Raw genomic sequence first — 24,611 nt, forward strand, 5'->3', positions numbered from 1 at the left:
TCGGTGAAGATTCCGCGCCGGATAATAAATGGGGTAAGAGTGCAGACAGGATTAATGTTTTAATAAATTTGTGCTGATGAGGGGAGGTGCTTTGAAAAAGCTTTCGGCATTTTTTTTTTTCAGTTTATGGGAAAGATAAGGATGTAGTGCCATTCCTCACCTGGCAAGTGATTTAGAAGTATGTTCAAAATGTATTAAGACCTTTTGATCTCTACATTTAAGTTCAATTAGAATTAAGTTTAAAGTTACATTAGATTTAGGTATGGGGCTACCTAGCTTAGATGAGATAATACACTTTATAAAGCTGGTTCATCATGTTTCTTAGAATATAGAAATATATTGCAGGTCCAACTTGCTTACTACAATGAGCTGATAGCACCACATAAGATTCCACTAGTAGTATGAATTAAAGAACTACATACAAAACATGTACACTGCCCTACGAGTATACAGTTTGATTTCCTATAACCATACATATAAAGTGTACTCAGATTATCATTTGAAAATATTGGAGATGCTATTTGAAACACTGTTATCCAGAGTCAAGCCGGCAGTCACTAGGAAGAAAGCAGGATATATACAGGCTGCCAATCTATCAGAGGGCAGACAGACAGACACTAAGACCTAAGGACAATTCCAAGCACCTCAAATTCACCTGAACTGCATGTCTTTGGCCTGTGGAAGAAAACCAGAGCACCCAGAGGAAACCCACAATAAGAACCCCCAGCCAGGGATTGAACCCAGGCCTTCTGGCTGTGAGATGACAGTGCTACCCACTGTGCCAATGGTCTGAAGGAACTGTGTGAGAATATTCAAGCTAGGAATTAGGAGCCTCTACAACTCTTGAATCCTGAGACATCCAAGGTATTAGATACAGTCCTGGAAAAAGACTTAAGAGGCCACTTCAGTTTCTGTATCAGTTTCTCGAATTTTTCTATTTATAGGCATATGTTTGAGTAAAATATTTTTTTTACGGACAACAGTTCTCCCAAAAAAAAAAAAAAAAAAAAAAATAGTGTCATTTAGAGCATTTATTTGCAGAAAATGAGATGAAATAACAAAAAAGATGCAGAGCTATCAGACCTCAAATAATGCAAACAAAACAAGTTCATATTCATAGAGTTGTAAGAGAAATCAATATTTGGTGGAATAACCCTGTTTTTTAATCACAGTTTTTATGCATCTTGGCATGTTCTCCTTCACCAGTCTTACACACTGCTTTTGGATAACTTCAAAAGCACAAAATTCTTAAGCAGTTCAGTTTGGTTTGATGGCTTGTGATCATCCATCTTGATCGTTATTATATTCCAGAGGTTTTCAATTTGGTTAATTCTAAGAAACTCATTGTTTTTAATTCTTTTTTTTCCAGAGCTGTATGCATTACACCATTCTTTTGTTGTATATGTTGCTCATATTATTCTAAATCCTTGTATCATTAATTACTTCTGGTAACCTTTACAGTACCTTCCTTCCGAAATTGCAATCTGCAATCTGACACCTCTTTGTGGATGGAACTACTGTATATTTTTGAAGATACTTTTATAACATTTATCCTCCCAGTACTATTATTTGCTAGCTTTGTTTTTGCAGTTCAGTGAGAAGTCTCTTACAATGTGGACGACAAAAAAAATCAGAATTTACAATTCATGCTAACTTGAAATTGCAAACTATCACCAAGTAACAGCATATCTAATAAACACCAAAGATTAAATTAAAATTAAAATTAAATTTCACTTAAAAATTGCAGAGGAAAAAAACATTCCAGTACTGCAATAGCAGTTGTAAATCTACAGTCCATTTCTGTTTAGCACTACAATGCGCTATATTGAGCCTGCCCTTACCTAGCCTCCGTGGTAAAGATTTACAACCCCTGAAAAATGCTTCCTTTGTACATGACCTTCTTATACAATGGGCTAAATGAGCTATGCTAACTACAGAGGCATTCTACAGGGCCTTATATCTCAATGCCCTTGAGCTCCAGAGGACTAGAGCAGTGCCCAGGCTAGTCCTGATGAGTGCTGACAGATTACACCCGACTAGCTAAAGCAGAAGAAAGGCGGAGGATCTGCCCCGCTGACTGCTTTCTTTGGAGTCGGAGTCACATGCAACAGCCCTGACTGGCTCTGAAGTGCTGAGGGCATTCTCCTGACAACCAGATGAAGGGAGGGATGATATCCTTTTATATAAAAAAAAGCGCAGACAGAGGAGCATCCAAGCCACTGCAAGTCAGCAGGTTCATTGAGCTTATACAGCACTGGGGGAAAGGAGCTTCAGTGTCAGTCTAATGGTATTCTGCTCTTTTCCAAGTGGACAGGGCTTTCTCCATTGTGTTTCAGGGGAGGCTGCGCAGTGTAATGCACTCCATACCAGCTATTATGGGGGAAAATATCACCGTACATAAATCGAAAGCCTATAAAGCACTGAGGCAATGATGGAATTGCAGAATCATGGCTTTCTCATGCTTTTATTGGAGGACGCACGCACACTACTTCGACCCGTGATTGATTATTTGCTGAGAGAAACACCCACCCAGTAAAGTAGAGATATTTGTCCTTATTACAGGAAGTCTATGAATATGGTGAGGTAGGTGCTGCATTGATTAGCGGAAGAACAGAGGCTGTAAAGGACAAGCCTGGAAAACAGGCGACCTCAGGCCTGAACTACAAGTGCTAGGAACTACAGTACGTCGCTGTCCGATGAAAAACACGTATCTCCAGTTTTTGCGTTTTTTACTTTTTTTCATGTGTTGAATGTGGGAATGCATCTCTACCTATCCATACAAGTGAAGATGAAAATGACCAATCAAAAGTCTGAAAAATCGCTCATCTGTTTTCCGCGTATCTCCATTGGCTGCTAGACCTGTCTGTCAAACCGCGTATCTCCTCCTCCCAACCCCCGCCACCTCTCTCTGTGGACGTGAAGAAAGTTGTTCTCCGGCAGCGTAGCTCAAACACTCAAGGTAAGAATTAAACTGTATCCGTTTTAACTAGTCGCTAACACGTGTAAATATGTGTCACAGTTCTATGTTACTTCATTTGAGCAGTGTTTATTACAGATTTTCGTTCGTAATAAGGTTAACTTGCTTAAAGGCTAGTCAGCTAAGTTAACTAGCTAGCTAGCTAGTTGTCTAAAACACACATTAGCTAGCTAGCTAACTAGTTAACCGAGGGTCAGGCAGTTAACGTTATGTTTTGTGTGAAATCTGTCTCTTTCAGACCAGAAATGTCTCTCTCATTAAAAGAGCTATGTGCACTGGTAAATGTACCGTATGATAGGACACTGGAGGAAAAGGTGTTTAGTGAGGAAGATGAGGAAGACGAGGAAGAGGGTGAGGCTGTAAGGCAAGAAGAAGTCGTGTTAGGATGCATTGAGTCCTCTTGTGAGGAGCAAGGTTTATGGAAAATGTGTATTAACATTAAGTCAGACAGAGTAAAGATTTCAGAATTTAAGTTTTTACTCTTCAAAACAAAGCCTGAATTCGGTCAACTAGTGCAGGCACTGTTACAATATTTTCTTTTCTTTTTATTGAAGATGCACTTTGCCCCAGAAATATCTCTGGACAAGAACAGGCCACTGAGGATGTGCAAGATCAGGTGGAACATAATGAATCCGAAAAAGACGGTATGTGTCTGAAAAACACACAGAGGGAGAGAAGTGTGGGTGTGAGAGAGAAAGAGAGACTATTTAACCCATAAAAGTTTAGACCCAGTTTTGAATATTGATACAAAATCCCTAAGATACTTTACCTGAGATATTTACCTGTTTATTTCTTATTACATGAGAAAGGGGGTACATAACTTAATATTTTAAGGTTAAAATTCCAATGTAACATAAATGATAAGAATAATTTAGTAATTTGAATTTTAACATTTTGTTCTAGAAATAATTTCAGAGCTAGTTATATGAAAAGTAAAGGGTTTAGGACACGTAATTATGAGATCTATTGGGCTGAGCACTGGAAATGCAAGAAAGCAAATAGCAAATTTTTCTGTTGTTTTTTTATTAAAGATGCACATTGTTCAAAAAATATCTCTGGACAAGAGGATGCTGCTGATGGACAAGATCAAATGGCACACAATGGATCTGAACTAGTGGGTATGTGTGTGTCTCTCTCTCTCTCTCCCTTTTTCTCTCTCTCTCTCTCACACACACACACACACACACACACGGATGGACTTGTTATCCCATAAGAGCTCAGACCCGGTTCTGAATATTGATACAAAATCCCAGAGATACTTACCTGAGATACTTACCTGAGATACTTACCTGAGATACTTACCTGAGATACTTACCTGTTTAAGGTTAAAATTCCAATGTAACATAAATGACAAGACTAATTTCATAACTTGAATTTTAACATTTTGTTCTAGAAATAATTTCAGAGCTAGTTATATGAAAAGTAAAGGGTTTGGGACACGTAATTATGAGATCTATTGGGCTGAGCACTGGAAATGCAAGAAAGCAAATAACAAATTTTTCTGTTGTTTTTTTATTAAAGATGCACATTGTTCAAGAAATATCTCTGGACAAGAGGATGCTGCTGATGGACAAGATCAAATGGCACACAATGGATCTGAACTAGTGGGTATGTGTGTGTCTCTCTCTCTCTTTCTCTCTCTCTCTCTCTCTCACACACACACACACACACACACACACGGATGTACTTGTTATCCCATAAGAGCTCAGACCCGGTTCTGAATATTGATACAAAATCCCTGAGATACTTACCTGAGATACTTACCTGTTTAAGGTTAAAATTCCAATGTAACATAAATGACAAGACTAATTTCATAACTTGAATTTTAACATTTTGTTCTAGAAATAATTTCAGAGCTAGTTATATGAAAAGTAACACTTTACACTTTAGCGTTTGGGACACTCGTTGTGTTTTTTTTATTTTTATTAAACACTTGAAATGAAGTAAGAATGTTTGTTTGTTTTTTTCCTTCAAGAGGGCAATAAAGAAAATGATGTAGCTGAGGAGGCTTTAGGTGGAGAGTCTCGCATGGGAAGACCAAAAAGGCGGACAACCACAGAGACCTGGAAAGTCAACACTCAGAAAAGGAGAAGAATGATGGGTCAGTCATATCTTGGAAGAAGGCAAAATGAGGAAGTGACGAGGGAAGAAAGAAAAATGGGTAGGCCATGCCAGTCTGTATTTTGTAGGAAATCGAAAAAGCTGCACTGTGAAGCAATACAGGAAGCGGACAGGGAGGCAATTTTTAAATACTTCTGGGAAAAATTAGACTGGAGGGAGAGGAAAATTTATGTTGTGTCACTGGTAGATGTAGGCCCTGTGAGAAGACGACGGACAGGAGAAGAACAGTCAAGGAGGTCAGCATCCATTCTGTGTCACCTTAAAGTGGATGGCAAAAGGACCAGGGTATGTCAGAGCATGTTTCTTTCAACACTAGGGATCAAGCAGTGGTGCTTTCTAAGTTGGGTTGGCCGGAGAGAGCCAGAAAAGATAAAGAAAACCAGCATCAGGAATGAAGAGGTTGAGTTCCTTCAGCAGTTTCTAAAGGACTTTCCTAAGGTTCCATCTCATTACTGCAGATCTTCCTCTACAAAAATGTACTTGGAACCTCTTTTTAAATCCATCAGCCATCTTCATTCTGAATACACCCATGCTTGTGCAGAAAATAATGTCCAGTCTCTTTCAAGACAAGTATTCAGTAGCATTTTTAACCAATTAAATCTCTCGCTGTTTCACCCCAAGAAAGATCAGTGCAATACGTGCTGTTCATATAAAGTTGGAAACATAGATGCTGGCACATGGGAAGAACATTGCAGGAAGAAGGAGTCAGCAAGAGTGAGCAAGCAGGAAGATAAAAACAATGCAACTGAGAAAACAATGGTGGTGTGTATGGATCTGCAGGGTTTACTTCTTTGCCCCAAACTTCAAGCCTCAGCACTCTACTATAAAACCAAGCTTGGTGTCCACAACTTCACAATGTACAACATGGCAACCCATGATGCTACTAATTATTTGTGGCATGAAGGGGAAGGTGGACTCACAGCTAATGAATTTGCTTCATGTATCATCCACTTCCTTGAGGAACACAGCATGCATGATGAATACATCTTATGGAGTGATGGATGCAGCTATCAAAATCGCAACATAGTTTTAAGCAATGCTCTGCTGAAGTTTGCAACTGAGAAGCAAAAGGTCGTTACCCAGAAGTACTTGGAAAAAGGGCATACACAAATGGAATGCGACTCCGTGCACAGCGTGATAGAGAGAAGACTGAGAGACAGAGACATCCATGTTCCAGCCGAGTATGCCACGGTGATCAGAGCAGCACGGTCCAATCCCAGGCCATACAATGTGCAATATGTCAACCACAGTTTCTTCCAGGACTACAGCAAGCTGAAGCTTTGTAAGTCCATCCGTCCTGGCAAAAACCCTGGAGAATCAACTGTGTTTGACCTCCGGGCTATCAGGTATGCTCCATGACATAGATTCTCATCTGTCTCACTCTAGTACGCTCAATTATGTCTCATTGAGTTGCACAAACATAAATAAAAAATTAACAAAACAGACATTCGCGATTAAGATAATGGCAGTTCTTTTCACCACCCGACTAATATATCCCTGGTATCATTACTGGTTATATTAAACTGTTGTTATACTTACCTTAGCACTTTGAATGACCGTTGTGTATGAAAGGTGCTATATAAATAAACTTGCCTTGCCTTAGATGCTTACCTGTTATACTTACCATAGATGCTTACCTGTTATACTTACCTGTTAAACTTACCTTAGATGCTTACTTGTTATACTTACCATAGATGCTTACCTGTTATACTTACCATAGATGCTTACCTGTTATACTTACCTGTTATACTTACCTTAGATGCTTACCTGTTATACTTACCTGTTATAAATTTGCACACTTTTTGTGTTTTTTACCATTTGCTCTCTTCCCTCTGTTTTCCTTTGATCTCCTGGCCCCTTTCCCATTCTTACTTTTCACCCTCTTTTTCTCAGGTACAACGTGGATGGTACCATGGACTACAAAACTGTCCATGCAGATGACTGGACACCTTACCTCTCACCCACTCTTAGGAAGAGGAACAGTGACACCACAGTGCTACCACTGTACACATCCAGCCTGAGAATCAAGGCGCTGAAATACAAGCACCTCCAAGAACTTAAGAATTTCATTCCCAAGGACTTTCATGGATTTTATGATTCACTTAACTATGAGTGATATGCATCACTAGTCTGCAGGTTCACTGTTTAATGTGGAGTTGGCTCACGTGTGTACATAAAAAAAAAAAAAACCACAGACCATTTTCTTGAGTCTGACTGTGAGTCTCAAAACATGATTTATGTGTTTTCCTAATGATTTCCCACAAGTAATTCAGATTTGTATCCAATATCTACATGGAATTTAGTTATTTATCAAAAAGAGATATAACATTTTATTAGTAGTTGATACAGGTTATTCTATTGAAATGTTTGTTGGTTCGTATGTTTTTTCTTGTACATATCTGAAATTTATATGAGGTTTTTATTAAATGATTGACGTTTCCTCGTACAGTAAATAATAACTTGATTTATAAATTACATTGTCTGTAACTTTTAAATTTGTATTAGTTGAAAGGTATCTAAGTGACATAGTAAAACATTTCTTAATAAATCTATAAATATCTGTCATGTTGTGTTCTTGATGCAGAATAGATTAAAATATAACAAATATTTTACAATGCAGTATTTCTGAATTATATTTCTGAATTATTCAGATTTTAGTGTTAAGAATTGTTCAGTAGGAATTTCCTAGCTAGTTATCTGGCTAAACTGATTTGTGAAAGACGTATGCATTGGTTGATTCCAAAAGGTGGGAGCAGAGGACACCAGGAGCATGCATCCTGCCTCTTTAAAAGGCAGTAAGGTATTGTGCAAAACAATATGTAAACAGTCCAGGTCTTGCTAATATAATCAACTGTTTAAATATGCTGTGTTGGGGAAAACCCGTTTTGTAGAAAAATATTTTCGTAGTTTTTTTTAATGTAATGTTTGGTCTCTTTTGGGGTATGAGGATCAGCTGATCGCGCATTTCCGCGCGTCAGATATTAAACCAGCATGGAAACAATAAGTCACACTAAGGATTCAGTGTGATTTTTAGTCAATAACAGTAATACTAGACTCTGCTCCCGTTAAAACATGATTTATACCGGTAGAGTGTAAGGAGAGCGTTCAAACTGCGCAGCTTGGTGGACGTGACTCTTTGGAATTCACTGTAACGCCCGCGTATGGAACACCCGCGTATGTCCTTTTTGCCGTGTACAAAGCACGTAAGTCCATTTAACATATAAAACTATAGAACTTAAGAAATCAAAATAATATATATGAATTTTAGAACTAAATTATATGTAAACAGCGTTATCTGTTGTTTATTTTACCCAATATTATTTAATTAAAAACGTTTTTTGCTTTTCCTGAAAAGTCCGGTTTTTGGAGATACGTGCTTTTCATCGGACAGCGACGAGTACCACTTCCTTGTTTCTACATTTACTGTACAATGTTTTAGCTCTAGTTGTATACATTCAGATACTGTAGTCTTTTGTCTGTTTCATTACATAATGTACTTTATTTATTCGTTTTTTTGGACCATGTTCTTCAATTTTCAGGAACCCAATGGGACCACCACAGACCACAGAGCAGAATGGTTTACCATTTAGGTTGTTGGTCATTCTTGCACTGACACTGATAAGGTGATGTTTAGTGTGTGTTATTCTTCAGACTGATCTTTGTGCTCCAGTGGATCAGACACAGCAGTGCTGCTGGAGTTATTAACCCTTATGAACCCTAGCTTGTGTTGGTGTTTTTTCTTACTTTGTTTTTGTCAGTTCCTCTTTCAGGTCTTACAACACAGTAATTATATCAGACAGCCACATGCTATGAGCTCTTTTACTTTAGAAGCCATACGGCTGCTCAAAAATGTAATCATTTAAATGTAAAAGTAAACAGAATTGTTATATTTTCCTGGAACTGGCCATGGTCAAAATTTTACCAAGTTTTACCATGCCTGTTTCTTTTGTACTTATTTTTGAATGTATAGACTTCAAATATATTCACATCTAATATACATTTTTTTTTTCAAAAACACCTCTAGGATACATGTAGATTACTAAAAACCTGACAGTCAGAGCAGCCTAAGCCTTTCAGTATTTTAATCAGGGACAATATTTTGATATGGCCAATATTCCAACTAATAACAACTGATTTACTATACTAGATATTTACTTTCAGCTGCTTATAATAACAACAAATATTATAATAATGAGTTATTCCACAAAATGATTAGAAAAACACTTTTATTTAGGACACACAATGAAGACTATATACAAAAATGTAAACGTTTTAGTCTAAATAAATAAAAATTGTTTACTGCAAAATACCTACTTAGTATTTATGTAACCACTATTATTAGAAAGAGTAAGTTCTGCCATTTCTAAACCTATATGGTTTATGCTGATACGTGAAGGCATTGCTGAGTAATTAGGCTAAGAACACAAGGTGCAATTTTGGACGGAAAATCCGTCTGTAGGGTTCTAAGGGTTACACTTACTTTCCGCACAATTAGACGCTCCTAAGCAGTTGGTTCACCTGGTAGATCTAAAGTTTTGTTGGTGCAGTTTGTGTCGGTCATACTCTACAATAGTTCTTTACTAGTGGTCACATGATGATACCCACAGGATGCACCAAGAACACTGTTGGGCTGATGGACTATTTTTACTCCAGCAGGGATACTGAGGTGTTTAAAAACTTCAGCAGCATTGCTGTGTCTCATCCACACGTACCAACACAACACACAATAACCACCACACTAGTGTCACTGTCTGTGTTCAGTACTGAGAATAACCCACCACCCAAGCAATACATTAAGTGTGTTGGCTGAGTTAGTTAATTTTAAGTTAAAATATTGTGAAAAACAAAGCACAATGAATCATGGGCAATTACAACACAGAACAGCACAGAAACAAAGAATAATCTGAATAATTGCAAGACATTAAGGGAGTTTGAGTAATATAGTCAGATAAAAATGAGTTATGGTGATAAATAACTATTCTATTGGTACATTCATCACAAAATATAATTACATACTGTAAACAACTTAAAATTTGGTAGAACTATACTTTTAAAGTTTTTTTTGTATGACAGTACCAATACAGCAGTTGATTATCCACTGATTCATATACTCAATTTGAAGGCTCTCTGAATTCTTTGAGATAAAACGTCTTTAGAAGAATCTCTGTCATCTCTGTTCAGACAGAGGAACAGAGAAAAAAGGGAGAGATGATCTTGGTGAAGGCCTGAACGCTGGCAAGAGAGAGCGAGAGAGAGAGAGAAAGCAAGCAAGAAAGAAAGAACGAAAGAAAGAATCGTCTACTCTCCGCTTCTCTATTCTTCTTTGTCTTCATCCCATTGGCAGCTCAGTTGTGATGGGTTTTCATTCTCCACAAGCCATGTTCTGCCACACATTCACTAAACAACAGGCTCTTGTGGGCTAATCAAAGAGCAGCAGGCACTGGACTCGTCCACTTCACTGCGGAGAGAGAGAGAGAGAGAGAGAGAGAGAGAGAGAGAGAGAGAGAGAGAGAGAGAGAAGACAGAGAGAGAGAGAGAGATTCAGGCCTGTCAAAACACTGAGCCTTTCAGCTCAGGAAGCAGGCTTTTGTGTGGCTATTTCCCTGGAGATGGTGATGGGATCGAGGGCCGAGGAGGGTGCGGAGAGGATGAGGAGGAGTGGGGGGTGGGAGGGGGTACGAGGAGGGTGTGTGTGTGTGGGGGGGGAAGGGGGGAGGGCATATGAAGGGGGTGAGTAGTAATGGGCCTGAGTGGAAAACATCTCTGCTTGTCTCAGTGGACGTTCAATGAGACGTAGAGCACAGCTGCTGCTGCTGCCAGGAGGAAAAACAGAAAGAGAGAGAGAGAGAGAGAGAGGGTTGGAGGGTGAACTCTGGCTGAATCAGCTCTCCTCCCAAGACCACTCTTCTCGTTTTCTCACTATTAATATTTCATCCCCTTCCAAGTCACAGACTGAGCGATGGCTGTGGAAGCTTAAGGCTAGAGATTCAGCCTGATTGGCTTGGTTATCTGTTTCATTCCACTTGAGAAACTCAGTCAGAATAGAAGCTGAATCAGGACGATGTCATCCTGGAGGTGTCATCTGCTTTAACCCTTTCAGGTCTAGAGTTTCTATTGATCTATTTTCTATAAGTAAGAGAGAAGAACTGTAACATTGTCATTGTGCATGAATGCAACATGGACTTTTAAATGAACCAAACTCATGCACAATATTTTGTCTGCATGTCAATTTCAGGTAATGTATTAGTATACGGCTTTATGAATGCTTAATAAACTATTAACAGAGTATTAGTAACACATTGACAACATACCAGTAAAGTAGCAGTAAGCATGGTTAAGCATGCACTGAATGCACACAAATTAATTTATTAGTCGTCTTTGGTTAACCCTTGTATTTTTTCTAACTCAGACTCATTGGCTTTGGCTCATTTTTTGTGAAAAACATATATCAAAACACATTTTCGATAAACACATACTGTACACCCCCCCCCCCCCTACACATTTATATTACATACAGTATGTTTGGCCATGGGCTAATAAACATTGCTTCATTTGTAAATTTGAAACTAAACTATTTTTCTACTCATATCTTGAGTTTAATTCATTTTCTTTTAAATTTTATTAAAAAACTAATAAAAAAAGAGTAGCACTTTTTGAAAGAAATGTAACATAAGAAAGGTAAAGGGCAAATATTAACCATGTAAGCTGTTTATATTGCTTGCAATTTAGGTGAAGTAAGCCTGTGTAAAGCATTTTAATGTAAAGTTGCTTAATTTTGTTGAATTAAATACAAGTAACAAAGTAAACCAGTAACAAAAATATGAACACCACACAAGGGTTAAATTCTCTGAAGTCTGCTACATCATCTATTTGTTATTGATGTATTTATGATGTTTATTTTATTTGAAAAGGACCACTCAAAATAAAGTGGTATGATAAAATGGATTTTAAAAATCATGGATAAAAAAATATATATATTGTCTTAAAGGCAGCTGATAACAGTCTGGATGATCCTTTTTATCTTTGGTCCGGAACACACTGGAACCATTCCTTTAAATAAAACAAATGTTTCCAGGATGCATCTGAGCCCAGAGAAGTCAACACCACTTCTAGGCAAGATAATATAAGGATTCTGTTTTGCACTGAAAATGTAACGTAATCAATTGCCCATGTGGTTCTATCAGCTATTGTTGAGTGTTGGTTCTCTAGAGGGGCTGTGTCACAGAAGCTGGCAGAGATGATACAAGGAGACGGACGCAAATTCGAGATTTTAATGAAATACACAGATAAACAAACAAAGACCTGAAGGATTAAAACAAAGGAAACATTGAGTAAATAAACACAGAACCAAAACACCTGACTGAATTAAACAACGTACAATAACCGACAAGGAAGACAAGAAATGCTGAGGTATAAATACATATCTCGGAGGGACACTGAAATGGAAGACACCTGGGGGAACAGGTAACGAGGGGGCGGGGCTACAGATAACAGTCACATGGGAGAACACAGGTGAGAACACTCAGACACAGGGAAAACACAGAGCACGTCCAGGAACACAAGGGATAATGAACAGACAGGAGGGACAAAACAACAGAAAAAGACTAGGAAAGACACAGAGCCGGACCAGGTTGTGATAGGCTGTAGGCTCTATTCATCAGTGTCTTCCTAGTTTTTTTTTTTTAATAGGTTCTTGAGTACAGCTTTTTACCGGTGGATCCCATTCACGTACTATATTGAACTAATCCTAAATTAGAAATAAGGGTTAGTGAACAAGGCCAAATGTCGTAATTTTTATACATGCACGCTTCTGTTGCCAAACAAATGCATGCTCGAGACTCCAGATGTTAGTTCTCAGAGATAAGCTTCGTCCTTGAGTTTGTGCGAGCTGCAGTCAAGGTTGTGTGTTATCAGAACATGTTTAACCTCCATGCCGGTCTTCCTCTGTGTCTTTCAGCTTTGGGCTAAACTCCTGATATTAATTTAGCACTGCTGAAAGGAGGGCTTTGCACATGTGCCTGTTGCTTTTAAAGGATAAAGCCAGCTTTAGATAGGACACAGATAACATATCCAGAGGCAGCACATGAGAAAGAGAGAGAGAGAATGATAGACAGCAAGAGAAAGAAAGAGAAAGACAAAAAACAACTAAGTTGGCATTGCAATGTTCATTCATGATTGCATCAATGTAGAATTACGTTTAGATTTTTAAAAAATGAATCAACGTTAATATTGTGTTCATTTCAATGTCTTACTGTTCAACTCGATTACATTGTGTATTTTGCTTGAAAATTCTCTTGACATTCTCCACCAGTCCAGTACTTGTTGGCTCTTTTTCCACAGCCCTGCCTTTGTAATATGTGCAGCATGAGGTTTTGCATTGGTTTGTTTGCAGCATATAATGCCCTTAGATCTCAATATACTTTCCTGCATTAATAATGCCTTCACAGAAGTAGAATAACACAACCCCACATCATAACAGACCCTGACTTTTGCACTTTCTGGTTCAGAGCTCAGTGCTTATTTGTTTCAGGAAGAAAATGATCTGCATTTGCATTGATTCCCATTTGTTGTTGGTGGTATTTTCTATTTTCTAACATTTACATTTAGGTATTTGAAGTGATCTTATGATCGAAATGCAATAAAATGCTAATTTAATTTCAATACTGTTTATATTGGTAAGAGAAAAAGACATAACATATATTTTGTCAATCTCTTCACAAATATTTAACTTTAAACTAGGGCTGTCAATGTTAAAGCATTAAAGTGAGCTGTTAATTTGGAATCAGTAACGCGTAACTATTTTTTTAATGCAAGTTAATTAAGGCACCAAGTTTGACTTCTACTTCCGCCATAATCTGCCCCGCCCCCGCCCAAAGCACTGATCTGTTTTCTGGCTGAACGATTGGACTGCGGCGGTCTCTAAACTTCCAGCTCAGACCCGTTTATAGTATATACTATAATTTTAACTGACACCACTAATATAACTTACATACAATTACATTTTACATTTCTTACATTCATCCTTTTATTTCAATTTAAATATCCACTATAAAAAATTGCGTCTGAAGAAAAAAAAAACATGATTAATCGCAGTTAATCACAGAATTTTGTTGCGATTAATCGGATTAAATTATTCAATCCGTTGACACCACTACTTTAAATATCATTTTTATATATATATATTTTTACTCTTCTTATCACTACTAGCAAGGACCTCAATACTAGGAGGGTGAAGACTAGCACATGCCTCCTCCGACAAACATTAAGTCAGGAGAAAGCACAGTGACCCAGCTCTGACACATCAGCTAACACATGCCTGTGCTCACCCACAACACACTACAAGTGATATTTGGAAGAAATGCCATCGACTCACCCAGAGAGAGCATAGCCATTGGGGCTCTCTCTTGGACTCCAGCTGCTGATGCTACAACTGCAGCAACAACTGACACTATTTCAGCCACAGCCCTGCCTCAAGGTCAGTCATGTGGCAGCGAGGAACGAGAAACATGACAGAGAGGAAGAACAAAAGAGAAAGAAAAACAAATGCAGGTTCAGAACTGACAAAAACAACTTCATCTAAAGAACAAGCCTCAGCAGCCAATCAGCGATGATTCATCAGCATGACTGCAGACAGATGTCCCGTCCAGCGCACTTCAGCCAGCTCCCCTGACCCTTACTAACAATCACACACTCCGTGACAGCGGCATGATGTCTCTCTGAAAACAAAAACAGCCCCCCGTCACCCCCGAGCACAACATAAATCCTCTGTGTGTGGTTGTCCGTTCGTCATAGGGGGAATTGAAGGCCATTCCGGAAGATGAATACAGCTGTAGATTTCATTTATTTCAGACAGGGACTACTGTGTGCGTGTGTGTGTGTGTGCAGTCAGTGTTGGGCCAGGTATAAATAACAAATCTAGTTGCAAAATTTCGGCATGCAGTTCGGCGTGCTATTCCTGCTGTTACAAAGCTTTCAGAAACTACTAATGGGTAGTGTACCTCTTGGTGAGAGACTGTTGACTGTTGAGGCAACGTAGTCAATGTATTTTCTACAGTGTAGCCGGTGTGAGTGTGGACAGGGACACAAGATTTGTTAGACCAATCACAGGTACTACTCTTTTCATTGCATGATGCCTAGTTCCATTTCTTGGGTGGTGCACCTACAGTGATTACAGTTGTCTACACCATAGAGTATTTGGCAACGTGCACGGTATGTCCAGGGTATGTGTAGTCTACATTACATTACATTACATTTGACAGACGCTTTTGTCCAAAGCGACTTACAATAGTGAAGTACAGAAATAATAGAAGGTAAACAACTTAATATAGGGCCTAAAGGAGGTCAAAGGGAAATAATGGGATAGAGGATTGGAGGAGGGGAGTCTACAGCATAGGTTCATCGCAAGAAGTATTAACTGACCTTTAGTCATGCCTTTTTGATTCATTTAAAGACATTTTTTCCAGTTGCAGCAGGGGTACATGACTGGACTGAGAGAAGCAGAATGGTCATTTCGACTAAATTTAGCCATTGATGTTGTCCATCATCCAGCTATTGATGCCTTTGTTTGCAGTGGTGCAACATAAATTATTTTTGTGAGGCTATAGGTGTAGATACAGCTGTAGTTTGCATTTATTTCAAATAGGTATTTATAGGTAGTGTCAGGCCACCGTGCTCTCCTTCCAACCTCCTGGATTCCATTTCCCAAAATCCAACGTGCGATGACGCCACCGTCACCCGTTCACCTTCACCCAATCAAGTTACACTCCAACACTCAGGGTCACCTGTGTTCTGAGGAAGTTCTGGTTCACTCTCATCTAACATCCTGTATATAAAGCAACAAACTTCGTGAGGTATTGTTGACTTCTCATTGCATACTAAGCGTTATTATTCTGTATTTATCTGATTGCCCTCTCATTACAACCTTATATATTTGTGTATATAATTTTTTTTTGTCTTTTGTCTTTCCCCTTTTTCCATTTAATGCATTATTGGGCTGTCCTTTGGTCAAGATCCCGGACTGTTTTCTGAATACATTTTCTGTACCTTGCAGTACCTTTTACTTGGCTAGCGTCACTCCATTCAGTTTGGCGTTATAGGTAGATATGTAAATGATTACAGGTGCAGTCTGATTAGACACTGGGTCTTTCCACAAGAGGACTTAAAAGTGCTTTCACCCTGCTTTATTGAGTAGCTCTCAGATACTACTTTTGGGTAGTGCACCTCTTGGAGAGAGATCGTTGACTGTAGACATGCCTCTACAATGCTCTTAAAGCATTTTGCTCAGTTGACAGCTCTAGAGAGGGGGCAGATGTCTGGACTAAGAGAAGCAGAATGGTCATTGCAATTAACGGCCACCATCTAGGGTGTCTGTCATTCAGCCATTTTTGCCTTCATTTGCAGTGGTGCAACATAAATTCTCTCTGTGCGGTTGTCCGTTCGTCATAGGGGGAAAAAAACAAAGGCCATTTCAGAAGATGAATACAGCTGTAGTTTTCATTTATTTCAAATAGGGACTGCTGTGTGTGTGTGTGTGTGCTAGGCTCTTTCAGTGTTACAGGACTGTGGGGAAATAGAGAGCTCAGCTCTATAACCTTTACTCTGACAGCCAGGACAGCTCTCAGAAATGACTCTCTCATTAGAATTAGCACTTTCCCCACAGACGCTGCTGAAACCCGACAAGTGAACAGTTTTTAAGGCCATATTCTCTGACATGCTCATTTTCACTTTATCCTCCCATCGCCCTAGATATTTTAAAGAGCAAGTGAACGTGTGTGTGTGTGTGTGTGTGTGTGTGTTGGATTGTATTGTATCGATGAAAGTGTGTCACTGAAAAAGAAACTCTTGGCAAGAGACAGCACCTTAAAAGGTTTAAGGGCTTTCTAAAATATTCAGAAATTTATTCTGTATTATATAAGATAAGAAATAAGAAATTGCTGATATCTGATTTCTAACATGTTTGTATTTTGTTGTAGCTCACATGTATATATACAGCTCTGGAAAAAAATGAAGAGGCCACTTTAGTCTCTGAATCAGTTTTTTTTTATTTTGCTATTTTTAGCTATATGTTTAAGTAAAATAAACATTTTTTTTTCAATAAACTACGGACAACATTTCTATCAAAAATATTGTAATTTAGAGCATTTATTTGCAGAACATTAGAAATGGTTGAAATCACAAAAAAGATGCAGAGCTTTCAGACCTAAAATAATGCAAAGAAGAATTTGCATTAGAATAACCCTGGTTCTCCTCCACCAGTCTTACACACTGCTTTTGGATAACTATTCCTTGCTACTCCTGGTGCAAAAATTCTAGCAGTTCAGCTTGGTTTGATGGATTGGTAGCGTCCATCTTCCTCTTAATTATATTCCAGAGGTTTTCTGACTGTGATACATTTGAGAAAATAATTTATCCTGATGCCATTGTAATTATCCCCCAATATTGTTTTTTTTCTATTTTATTCTTGTCCTAGAAAAATGCGAAGGTAGTGAATTCTACGCAAAAGTTGTTAATTATATATATATATTTTTTTTAACTTTTTTTCTGTTCTTATTATTTAAAAGAACATGTTCTACACTATACAATTAAAAAGAAAAGCTAAATTGGAAGAACTATCCTTAATGGGAAAAATCATTATACTTTAATTGTACAAAATTACTGTACCATGAAATCCTGACTTTAATTGTGGTAAGTCTACTTAACTGTGCCTGAATGGATCTATTTTAAATTTTAAGTACACCTGGGAAGCCATTAAACATATTACTGGACATATAGTATATACAAATCCATATTTAACATATACTATAGTTAAAAATATATATATATATATTTTTATCACATAAAGTACCAGTCAAACGTTTGGACACACCTTTTCATTCTCAATGTTTTTTTTTCCCTCCATTGTAAATTAATAATCATTAATAAGTCATTCACATTATGAAGGAGTTTAAAAGTATTAAACAAAGGTAGCTCTTATCTGTGGAGCGGTTAACTTGCGGTTTCTTTATAAGGCTGGTAACTCTGATGAACCTATCCTGTGCAACAGAGAACTCTTGCTTTTCCTTTCCTGGGGCAGTCCTGATGAGTGCCAGTTTCATCATATACTTTTTGATGGTCTTTGAAACTGCTTTTGGGGATACTTTCAAAGTTCTTGAAATGTTTCAGACTGACTGACCTTCATTTCTTAAAGTATTTTTTTCTTTACTTAGTTTAGTAGTTCTTGTCATAATATAGATTAGAACATTACTCAAATAGGGCTATTCACTGTATACTAACTCTACCTCTGATGCTCTTAAACTAACATTAAGAGGCAAAAATTCAAGTAATTAACTCTTGAAAAGTTCAGCACAGCTGTTAACTGAAAACCATTCCTGGTGACTCTATCTCATAAAGCTGGATGAGAAAATGTCAAGATGTGTAAAACTGTCATCTAAGCAAGATATTCATACTGTAAAGAATCTAAAATCCAAAATATATTCTGTTTTGTTTAACACTTTTTTTTATTTAATAAATAATTCAATATGTTCTTCTTCAGAGTTTGGATAACTTTATTATTAATCTACAATGCAGAATTTAAAATAGCATTAGTTTCATTGCTCCAAAACAGAACCAAAGGGGTTAATATGTATTACTATTATAACAATTATCTCACTGTATATTCAGTAAATGTGCTAAAAATAGGCTTTGAATATTCGTTCTTTCATCTTCTTCTCATCAGCTTCATCCTAGTCTGGGTTGTGTTGGGTTCTAAGCCTATCTGGACTCATTTGGACGAGGCAGAAATACCCCCTGGAGAGAGTGAAGACACCGAGAGAACCCACTAAAGTCCTCACAGACAGCGAGGATCGAACCCACAACCCCCAGGGACCTGGAGCTTTATGAGTGATACTCAGTGGTGGCTCAGTGGTTAGATCACCAGAGTATTGGAAAGAATAAGAAACATGCAGGGACAAGATAGAAGGTGAGGGGAGAAGTAAGAGCTGAGGCAAGGGTGGACACAAAGGGTAGTGTACTTCTTGGTGAGAGATCTTTCACGTTTTTGCCCACTTGATGGACTTTGGAATTTGAAGGGGGCAAATTCCTGGACTAAGAGAAGCAGAATGGTCGTTTCAAGAAATCGCACACTATTTAGGCTGTCCATCAGCCAATCACCATCCACGTCTTCTTCATTTGCAGTGAAAAGAACCCTGGACTGTTTTGAGATGAAAATATACATACATTATTACATTAATAAATGGATATGAATACAGCGGTTGGACAATGAAACTGAAACACCTGGTTTTGGACCACAATAATTTATTGTCCAGACGGACAGTTCTGGTGGAAACAGGAGAGTTGAGGTGCACATTGAAGTCTGCCATGATTTAAGCAGCCGTGGTTTTATGTTTTTTGGATACAATCCGGGTTAGCACCTGAACATCCCTTTCAGACAGCTTCCTCCTACAGCATCCACAGTTAATCCTGTTGGATGTGGTTGGTCCTTCTTGGAAGTATGCTGACTTTACCCTGGATACCGTGGCTCTTGATACATCACAAAAACTTGCTGTCTTGGTCACAGGTGCGCCAGCAAGACGTGCACCAACAATTTGTCCTATTTTGAATTCTGGTATACGTATTACCCAGAATATTGTATGCATTGCAATATTTTGAGCAAAACTGTGCCCTTACCCTGCTAATTGAACCTTCACACTCTGCTCTTACTGGTGCAATGTGCAATTAATGAAGATTGGTCACCAGGCTGCTCCAATTTAGCCATGAAACCTCCCACACAAAAAAAAGACAGGTGTTTCAGTTTCATTCCAACCCCGGTATATTGTTTACATATTAACAACAGTTTCCCTTTTTTCCAGGTTTTGGTCTAAAATTTACAGCACAACCCGAAATGTAGTAGTCTAAAATGACGATATATTAAGTTTTTGTATTATCTATTTCTCTTTAATGGATTTTTCCAATAAAAAATATGATAAAAAAAGAAATACTTAAAATGACAATATATCTTGTTATATCTTGGATAAAACTAATTGACCATTATTATTTTTGTATCATTATTACATGGTTTTATAAATGGTTGCAGACAATACAACCCCTAGTCACACCCCCACTGATTTTTTTTTCTTCTGATTTCTTTGTTGGTTCTCTGGCCCATATGTTCGCCTCTCTTTGTTCATATATACGACTTTATTTGTACAATACAGTTTATATATGTGCAGACGCCTTTTTAAATCAACCTTTTGTAGCAGTAATGTCCTTTTGTAAGCTATGCCGGAGAGGTTGAGACTCTTTCTCGGCAAGCTTTCATGTTTTATCCATAAATCAATGGGCCCATTTGGTTGTGATAACCCGTCATGCTGGGAGACAATTGATTCTTTAATAAAACAGTGCGCTTCGATCCGGCCTGGCCAGGAGCGAGCAGGAGCAGCAGCTGCAGAGGGCTACAGCTTAGCGCAGATTTCTTTATCAGCTGCTCCGTGACTGACACATGCATGGGACGTAAGTGGCAGTTTGGAGGGGGAAAGAGGACGTCATAAGTTGCTAAGTGTGTCTCGGGCGTGTGTCTGTCTGTGATAATGGTGGTGATAATAAAGCCAGCTTCATTTATATAGGATATACTGTAGTAACCTATACAGCTATAGGGGTGTATCTTTATCTTTCTGCAGTGAAGTGAAAGCAGCCAAGCTCAAAGCCTGCATGGAATTTAAGACCCTGCTCTTTAAAAGATCAGATATGGAGCCTAAAGTCAAAACTTCCAAAGGGAAAACATTATGACTATGCTTGCTGATATTTTGAGACTGGGCAGAAGGCTAGTGACCACCCATCTAGTACCAGATGATTACAGCAGGCCTACTGAACTGGTTTTCTGTACAAGTCCAATCCCATTTTACTACTTATTTTACTACCCACTTCTCAGTTTTGATTGTTTATGACTAGAGATAGGGTGTCCGGATTGTTGGTGGGGTTGAGTAAAGTGACAGGGCTACATGAGACATGCTTCAAACTAAGTGTAATAAGAAACATCAGGCAATGTGGCTGTGCTAGCCACCAAAAAAATACAAAAAAATACATGTGATATTTTATTTTTAATATTAAAATCTATGATAACTTTATTATTTATCCTGAATTCTAGTTTGATGTAGTTTCAATGTATCATGGCCCTTTTTCATGAGCATACAAAATCACTAGTAGTACATCTAAGTGTACTAGCTAACTAGCTAGCTAAATTTAAATATTTAACATACATTTAAATCAGTTTAAATAGTGCAACAATTACATTCTGTCAGCTGACTTGAGACTTGACTCTGAACTTGGGTGTTAGTACTTGGGACTTGACTTTGGATTTTAATGTTAGTACTTGGGACTTGACTCTGAACTTGGGTCTCAGGACTCTTGACTTGAGTGTTAGGGCTTGGGACTTGATTCTGGACTTGGCTGTCAAGACATGGAACTAAACTCTGGCCTTGAGTGTTAGGGGACTTCAATCCTGTATGACTGTAGCCACTTGAGACTTGAATCTGGACTTGAGTTTTAGGACTTGAACTTGAATCTGGACTTGAGTGCTATGACTTGGAAATTGATTCTGGACTTGAGTGCTAGGATTGGAACTTGACTCTGGACTTGAGTGCTAAGACTTGGGACTTGACTCTGGCCTTGGGTGTCAGGACTTTGGCCTTGAGTGTTAGTACTTTGGGACTTGAAATCTAGCAGCAACTATGTATAGTACACAAAGTTACAAAAGGATAAAATATAACGATACATATAAAAAAACACTAAAATAACTTGACGTTGGACTTGGCTGTCAAGATTCAGGACTAGACTCTCAAGGACTTGGAACTTGACTCTGGATTTGGCAGTCAAGACTTGGGGCTTGATTTGTGACTTTATTAGCAAGACTTGTATCACAGTAACTTTTTCCACCTCTCATAATTTTAGCACTCAGATTACCACTGTAATAAAAATAACAGGATTTAAAGTTATTGTGATTACATGTACAGTATCATAGTGACAAGTTTACTACAGCTACGTATTAGTTCATTGCTGCCAACAAGTAGTGCTGTAGTTATTTTTAAAGTGAAGGTTGACACTTGAAAACAAGTGTAGGGGTACAAATTAGAAACTGGTTTGGGCTATAATGATCCTAAACTGAGAATCCTATTGTTAGTAGATCCTTAATTGGCCAACCCTTCATATAAAGCAGTATTATGGCAGCAGTATAAACCGGAGCACTGATTTGACTGTGATTTGGAGGCTGTGGAAGAAATCTCCAGCAATGCAGGATTGATTCAGAATGTTTTGGCTCATTATGGATGACAAATATTTACATGTGTGTTTCCTATAAATGAGGTTCTCAGAGTCTTCATCTGTGCTGTGTAACCAGCAGCTCTTCCCCAGGGCTGACAGATACTGTTATTAAAAGCTCCGACAGCATCAACAACACAGCCAGCACATAAGTGCCCCCTGCAGGGCACCAGGAGAACTGCACGCCCAGGTGTTGTTTTTGTTTTCGTTGGACACCATTAGGTAGATTAATTAGAAGATTTTACCACCACAAACAAAAATAAATGAGGTGCATGTTGTATGTCATGTGTTCTGTGTGTGCCAGTATGCCTAAAACACCTGGTTTAAATATATTCACTCAGTTTCTATAACAACAGCACGTTTATTTAGGCCTATTTGTTAGATTTTCTAGTTTAAGGAACCAAAAGTAAATGATAGGAAACTAGATATATTTGGAATATAATTGTTTCATAAACCCACAAATAATATAATAGATATATACACTGAAGTTAAACAGTGTAAACAATTTTTACAGTGAAAAAAAGAGAAAGGTCAACTTATGCAATCCATAAAAAACAACACGTATGCAGATGTGCAAATATATAATAGACAAGTAAGACTGATATGTAAATGACCTATGTTCTAATTGGCTGCCTTATGTTGTTTTGGCTGCCCCATTAAAGCAGTCCAAGTTTAAACACTCTTTATATTAGTTCAACATGACTGGGAGGAGGTACTGTGGGCATTTTAAGGGTGCTTTCACACCTATCTTGTTTGGTTTGGACCATCAGACTGGTGCCAAAAACCATGCCAAAACCACCAAAATTTGGTCCAACCAAGAAAACATGGTATCATTTTGGATTTACTGAACCATGGTTTTGTTTTGTTTGCAATATAAAATCCCTTCTTTTTAGAGGTTTTGGACTTTTTGACATATTAGAGGAAGTTGCGGCAGGCTGTCATCACCCATTAAACAATAGAAGATGAAAAGGACTGGTGTTGTGCCAATATCTTGACTTTTCTTTTCGTTGCATGCATGCATCACATCTAGTTGCAAAAATTGAATCTGGTGATTCTTGCATCTACTGTAACTGTGGATTATCCGTTACTTATGAACACAAATAATTAATATTAGGGGAATCTGTGGAACTCATACTGTTTTATGACATGTGTGCACTTGATGGGGGTCAGTTCTAGCAGGGTGACAGAATTTGGCACAAGGCTGATATTGGCAACTCACCAAATTGAAAACCTTTCGACATACTACGTATTCACTTCTATAAACCAACCAATGGTAAGTAGAGACATAGCCCATATAATTAAAGATGACAGGATGTAGAAGTTGTTTACTGCACTCTGCTGCAAATGTATGCAATATAACAAACACATTTTGACTTTAAATATGTCTGGAATTTCCTGAGTTTTCCTTAAATCCTGAGGTTATGCAGCTTCACCATCAGCAGCCGGAGTCTGAGAGAGTACAATTGGCTATGCTCTCTATGGGTGATGTTGATCAGCAGAGGCGTCTGTTGGCTGATGTATTAGAGCTGGGGATCCAGAGATTTCCTCCTGCCTTATGTTGCTGTACTGAGAGTATTGAGAATAAGTTATAGAGTCCAAGTAAGTTTGTAATATTCGCATATTAATTGTCACACCTGCACCTTTAAGATCAGCCTCTCCAGAGTACTAATAAGCTGACTTTGCCCTTCCCACACACCCGTGGGCCATCATCTTATTACATGGACTTCATATACTGGGACACTTGCTAAGTTTAGTTGCGAGATTTTTGCCTTGTGATTTATTCCTGGTTTTGAACTCTGACTGATTTTGGATTATGATTTTTCCTTGTGTGTTTGGATTAATAAATTAATAAAACCTGCCTGCATTTGCATCCACACTACTTTGTTTGGTTCTTACATTAATTATGATTTCCATACAGGTAGTTTAATAATTGTAATGGGCTATACATACAAAATACTAAACTGTAACAAAATATATACACTATATAACACTGAATTATTTTAAATACTGGTAGTGACCAAATCAAGTTTTTTGACATAGGCTTTATGAACAAGCAAACAGCTTTTATAAAAGTTTCCCTCACTCAAAGCACTCAAAAGTACACACTGCAGCATCCACATCTATACAGAGGCCCGGTAGAGGCTCTGTAATATTTATAAAGACAGTATAGGTGTTGTGAGAAGAATGAGAAGCAGTAGATGAATGTGTTTCCCCTGCATTTTGA

General features: G+C 38.1%; 1 protein-coding gene across 5 annotated transcripts; it reads left to right on the plus strand.

The window, feature by feature from the left end:
- Positions 1 to 2,690: 2,690 nt before the first annotated feature.
- Positions 2,691 to 7,658, plus strand: LOC125804688 (uncharacterized). 5 transcript variants are annotated; one of them, XM_049483815.1, is made up of 7 exons: positions 2,691 to 2,959; positions 3,216 to 3,328; positions 3,532 to 3,621; positions 4,009 to 4,095; positions 4,499 to 4,585; positions 4,953 to 6,444; positions 6,992 to 7,658. In XM_049483815.1, exons 2-7 carry the CDS (start codon positions 3,223 to 3,225, stop codon positions 7,212 to 7,214), a joined length of 2,085 nt encoding a protein of 694 aa, XP_049339772.1. In that variant the 5' UTR covers positions 2,691 to 2,959; positions 3,216 to 3,222; the 3' UTR covers positions 7,215 to 7,658. The 5 variants fall into 5 exon arrangements, with proteins under 5 accessions (XP_049339772.1, XP_049339773.1, XP_049339774.1 ...); XM_049483816.1 differs by lacking the exon at positions 4,499 to 4,585; XM_049483817.1 differs by lacking the exon at positions 4,009 to 4,095.
- Positions 7,659 to 24,611: the final 16,953 nt, after the last annotated feature.

The sequence above is a fragment of the Astyanax mexicanus genome, chromosome 10 (genome assembly GCF_023375975.1).
Source record: "Astyanax mexicanus isolate ESR-SI-001 chromosome 10, AstMex3_surface, whole genome shotgun sequence".
In the NCBI taxonomy this organism is placed as follows: domain Eukaryota; kingdom Metazoa; phylum Chordata; class Actinopteri; order Characiformes; family Acestrorhamphidae; genus Astyanax; species Astyanax mexicanus.

Excerpts from the sequence above, each read along its gene's own strand:
- LOC125804688 (XM_049483815.1), top strand. The coding sequence starts at position 3,223 with ATGTCTCTCTCATTAAAAGAGCTATGTGCACTGGTAAATGTACCGTAT. Across the intron at positions 3,622-4,008 it reads TAATGAATCCGAAAAAGACG|ATGCACATTGTTCAAAAAAT; the intron begins GTATGTGTCTGA and ends TTTTTATTAAAG. Across the intron at positions 4,586-4,952 it reads CAATGGATCTGAACTAGTGG|AGGGCAATAAAGAAAATGAT; the intron begins GTATGTGTGTGT and ends TTTTCCTTCAAG.